The sequence below is a fragment of the Dipodomys ordii genome, unplaced genomic scaffold, assembly GCF_000151885.1.
Source record: "Dipodomys ordii isolate 6190 unplaced genomic scaffold, Dord_2.0 Scaffold48, whole genome shotgun sequence".
NCBI lineage: Eukaryota > Metazoa > Chordata > Mammalia > Rodentia > Heteromyidae > Dipodomys > Dipodomys ordii.
This window is the reverse complement of record NW_012267264.1, coordinates 215,592-220,168: the sequence shown is the minus strand read 5'-3', so window position 1 is coordinate 220,168 and position 4,577 is coordinate 215,592. Positions and strand designations below refer to the sequence as shown.

Genomic DNA, 4,577 nt, shown 5'->3' with positions numbered 1-4,577 from the left:
ACACCTCGCGGGACGGGCTGCGGCCTCGGGTTCAGGGGCCTGGAGAGGGGACGCGGTGGAGGTCGGTGCGTGGTGGCGGGTGGGGGGGACCTGCACCCGGGGCAGCCGAGGATTTGGGGTGTTTCACCGCCTACGGGGAAGAGAACGCGTGTCCCGCTCTCCGGCTCAGCTGAGAGGATGACCACGGTAACTAACGCTCGTCCCGGGCGCGCTCTCCGCGCTCCGCGTCCGCGCGTGCGTCCCCGGGGGTGGGGCGGGAAGGGGCGGGGCTCGGTGCGCTGCGCCCGCCCCGGAAGCAGAGGTGGAAGCCCACGGAGCCCTCCCTCTGCCGAGTGGCTGCTTTGCGATGCCTGGTCCCCTTGAGCGACTTTCACGCACCGAAGATGCCTTCCGTGAGGGACGCGAAAGAGGAGGTCCTTCTAGCGACGCAGGAGGCCAGCCTCTGAGGATTGCAGGTTCGAGGCCAGCTGGGGTAGACAAGCCAGTTAACCAGCAAAATGCCAGACTGGAGGTAGAGCGCAAGTGGAAATAGCCGAGCGCGAGCGTTGGGACCCGAGGTTGAAAGCCCCAGTCTCACCTCCTGCTCCCCCTTGGCGGGCTTCTCTGCAGACCATGAAGTAGGAAGTGAGCCCTGGTCCCACTGCACCGCCGGCCGGCCGAGCCCACCTGGTCCTCAGGGCTCATCCGGGAGCATGTGACCACCTCTTCGCGGTCTCTCCAAACCCGCAGAGTCCTTGATGGCCCCGCCCAAAGCCCCAAAGCAGGCACCACAGTCTGCCAAAGTAAGTACTTGAGTTTGCTGTGCAGTCTTTGGTAACCACGGGCCCCAACCTTCTAGGTTTTATCTACCATGCTATCTTCTCTGATAAGATAAAAAGACGATCTGTAGCCCACACTCGACTCACAGTTTTCTAGACGCCTCCTGCACCTGCCTCATCTTGGGCTATTGCTGTGCTTTTTAAAACTCAGCTTAGAAGGACCTCTTGTTTGCTATTGCTTCTTCAGTACCCATCCCACAGCCATTTGCTCCTCACTTAAGGCACCTTAAGTGTCTAGTTTGCCTTCGAAAGCCTCACTCCTTAGCCATTAGACTGCAGTGCAGCCCAGCTTTTTGCTATTTGTTTGAAGATGGAGTCTTGCAGACTTTTCTGCCCAGGATGACTTTGAACCAAGATCCTCTGGATCTCAGCTTCCTGTGTAGCTAGAGTGACAGGGATGAGCCACTGGCTCCCCCTTAGGCTAAGTATTTCTTCCCTTATGCAGAGGCATTCCTGGGTTCCTTCACATGGTTAATAATCTCATTTTTCATCAAGGGCACATGGAATGGAAGCCCTTGAAAGTTAATGGCTTCCTTCTGCTCCTTGGATAAAAGTCCATTGTGTTAGTTGACGAAGGTTGTAGGCCAGAGCTGTCTGAAAGGTATTTCAGACTGAACTCTCTCTGACTATCCTAGTTACCTATAAGCTAACCACACTGATCTGATTTGGTTTTGTTGTTGTTTGTTTTGGTCCCTCAACTGTCCCTGTTCGCTGCAACCTCAGTACCTTTGAACAGGCTGTTTGTCCTAATGGGACAAGTCTCACTCCTTAGAGACCCTTCCTTGCTGTCCCTCTTTGTCCTGTGCTGTAGTAATGCCATGTACTCCAGGGAAACTTTTTTTCCCAGAATAGTTGATCAGCAAATGTGTTCGTGACCAGGTGACTGTCTTTTTCTTACTGGACTGTAAGCATCATGACAACAACCAGACAGCCGGATACACAGCAGATATCTGTGAATATTTGTTGACTGAATAAAGGCGGTATTTTAAAATTTAGAAAAGCAGACATCCATGCTTGCATTCTAAACCCAAGTCCTGCATTGCATCTGAATTGCAATCAATTCAGCAAATATTTATTCATCCCTGTAGTATGCCAAATATTGGTCGAGAGAAGAGAATTTGGTAGTGAACTCGTAGGCAAAACTTTCCTGTGTGTGGTGATGGTTCTTGTTTTTCGGTTCTGGGAATTGAACTCAGGGTTTCACACTCTAGATTGACTTTTTTTTTTTTTTTTTTTTTTTGCTGAAGACCACTTCAACTATGCTTCTCCTTTTTGCTTTTTGTTGCTTAATTGGAGATAAGTTTCTCAGATTTGCCTACCTAGGTTGACGTAGTACCTGGATTCTCAGATCTCAGTCTCCTGAGTAGCTAGGATTACAAGTATGAGCCACTAAGCTCCCACCTCTAGGAGGAGGTTTTAAATAAACAGTTAGTATTGAATAGTGAGAAGAGCTTAGGGTAAGAGATAGATAGTGACACCTCAGGTCCAGGAACCTTGTTGGGGTGTACAGGTAGGGAGAGGAGAGCATTGGTATCCAGCTTTGTCCTGGGACAGTACTGGTTTATGTTCATTTGTTTAAAGTGGCCTGGTTTGGGTAATATATGGTTACCTGAGTTCTAGGGAGACTTTATTTGGGGTTATTGTTTTCTTATTTTCTTTCTTTTTTTTTTTGTGCCAGTACTGGGGCTTGAACTTGGCAAGGGCACTGCCTAGTTCTCTACTGCTTGAGCCACAGATCCACTTCTGGCTTCTAACTGTTAAACTGGAAATAAAGGGTTTCATGGACTTTCCTATCCAGGCTGGGTTCAAATGGTGGTGATTCTCAGATCTCAGCCTCTTGAGTAACTAGGATTGGTGGCATGAGCCACCAATGTCCTGCTAGGGAAGTTTTTCTTAGGAGGTGATATTTGAGCAGAAGCCACAACTCATACCCTTAAGTTACATGAAGGCCTTCAAGAACAAGGTGTGCACCAGGAAGAGCTTTGCAAGTTTGGGAACTAGAAAGAAGGCGCCCATCTAGCTAGAGTTGAGTAGTTCTTCCTCATGGAGTTTGAGGAGTTTTACGTTGGGAGTTCTGTGCTTTGAGACCAGACACAACCAAAAGCCATGGAATTCATTGAGCAGACCAAAGAGATGAATGGGCCCAGAAAGTGAAAATGTTCACTCACTCAGTTTCCTAAGAGAATTATAGGCGTGTAGGTAACATGCAATGAATTTCATGTGTTTAAAATGCAAGCTGGTTACAGGTGGCATCTGCCTGTAAGCCTAGCTACTTGAGAGGCTGAGATCTGAGGATTGCTGTTGGGAGCCAGCAATTACCTACCAAAAAGAAGTGGAGCTGTGTCTCAAGTGATAGGTAAAGCACTACTAGCTTTGAGCAAAAAAGCTAAGGGAAGTCAGGTCCTGGTGGCTGAGATCTGAGGATCACAGTTCAAACCAGCCCAGGCAGGAAAGTCCATGAGACTCTTATCTCCAGTAAACCACCAGAAAACCGGAAGTGGTGCGGTAGCTCAAGTGGTAGAGCGCTCGCCTTGAGCTGAAGAGCTGAGGGACAGCGCCCAGGCCAAGTTCAAGCCCCACAACAGACCATCCCCCCCAAAAAAAAGAAAGTTAAGGGAACAGCACCCAGGCTCCAAGATCAAGTCCCAGTACTGGCACAAAAACAAAGAACCCTAGCCGCTCCCTTGTATTATAATAGGCTATCAGACTCTTCTGGTTATTTTGAACACGCAAGACTTCCTTATCAACACTTTGTAAATTTTTTTCATTTTAAGGTTCCCCCTTATACTGAATGCGGAAATATGGAAAATGATGTCAAGGTTCTCAAAAGGAATGTTCTCATTCACATCTGCCCTTGTCTTTGAAAGCCAGGTAAAGGGAAGAAAGGAGGAGGCAAGTCTCGCGGGAAGAAGCAGAAGAAGCCTGAGGTGGACATCCTCAGCCCGGCAGCCATGCTGAACCTCCACTACATTGCCCACAATGTGGCTGACTGCCTTTACCTGCGGGGCTTCTCCTGGCCAGGCGCACCCAAAGGGAAAAAAGGCAAAAACAAGACTTAAGCGATGGAATTTGAGAGTATCTTATTACAGAACATCAGTGAGAGAAATCAGGAGAACACAGTGACTGCAGACAAAATAGACTTTACCAGAGACACCAAAAAATGCGTGATCTGTGTACTCTGTGGTAAATGATGGTAAATGTGTTTCACTTCCTTGGCTAAACTGGCTGTGGTTAGCCACTTTGGTTTTTCAGAACACTTAAGGGAGGGAAAAACCTGAGTGATTCTTACAACAGTGTGGTAGAATTGATAGAGCTTTAAAACATAATTCTGGACCAGAATTAAACCTTGCTCTCAAAAGGAAATTCCACTTTGCATGACATGTCTTCTTTCACAAAAAGGTATTTGTTATTTATGGAAAACTCTGGAAAAAAAGCCCATGCTTACTTATAAATATCTTTCTCCTAGGCATTGTTTTCTCGCTTTTTTTTCCTACTACCAGAACATGAACGCAGGACCTCAAGCTCTCTTAGTTTTCTTCTTTTTTGTTCTTATTAAGAAGTTGTACAAAGGGGTTATAATTCTGTAAGTCAGGTTATGAATATATAGACAGTACTTCTTAGACAGTATTTATGAATACCTAGACACTACTTCTTTTTTATTTATTTTTTTATTTATTGTGAAAATACTGTACAGAGGGGTTACAATTACATGGGCAAGATAATGAGTACATTTCTTATCAAGCATTGTAGCCTCCTCCT

At 46.9% G+C, this 4,577-nt stretch overlaps 1 protein-coding gene across 2 annotated transcripts; it reads left to right on the top strand.

Annotated features, from left to right (window-relative positions):
* Positions 1–90: 90 nt before the first annotated feature.
* On the top strand, positions 91–4,181 carry Smkr1 (small lysine-rich protein 1). 2 transcript variants are annotated; one of them, XR_001175194.1, is made up of 3 exons: positions 91–186; positions 610–782; positions 3,593–3,782. XR_001175194.1 is itself a non-coding variant. In XM_013019945.1 (2 exons), the coding sequence occupies exons 1-2, from the start codon at positions 738–740 to the stop codon at positions 3,875–3,877; spliced, it is 237 nt and encodes a 78-aa protein (XP_012875399.1). In that variant the 5' UTR covers positions 250–737; the 3' UTR covers positions 3,878–4,181. The 2 variants fall into 2 exon arrangements, 1 of the variants encoding a protein (XP_012875399.1); XM_013019945.1 differs by lacking the exon at positions 91–186 and having other exon boundaries at positions 250–782; positions 3,686–4,181.
* The last annotated feature ends 396 nt before the right edge of the window (positions 4,182–4,577 follow it).

Excerpts from the sequence above, each read along its gene's own strand:
- Smkr1 (XM_013019945.1), top strand. The coding sequence starts at position 738 with ATGGCCCCGCCCAAAGCCCCAAAGCAGGCACCACAGTCTGCCAAA. Across the intron at positions 783-3,685 it reads AGGCACCACAGTCTGCCAAA|CCAGGTAAAGGGAAGAAAGG; the intron begins GTAAGTACTTGA and ends TGTCTTTGAAAG.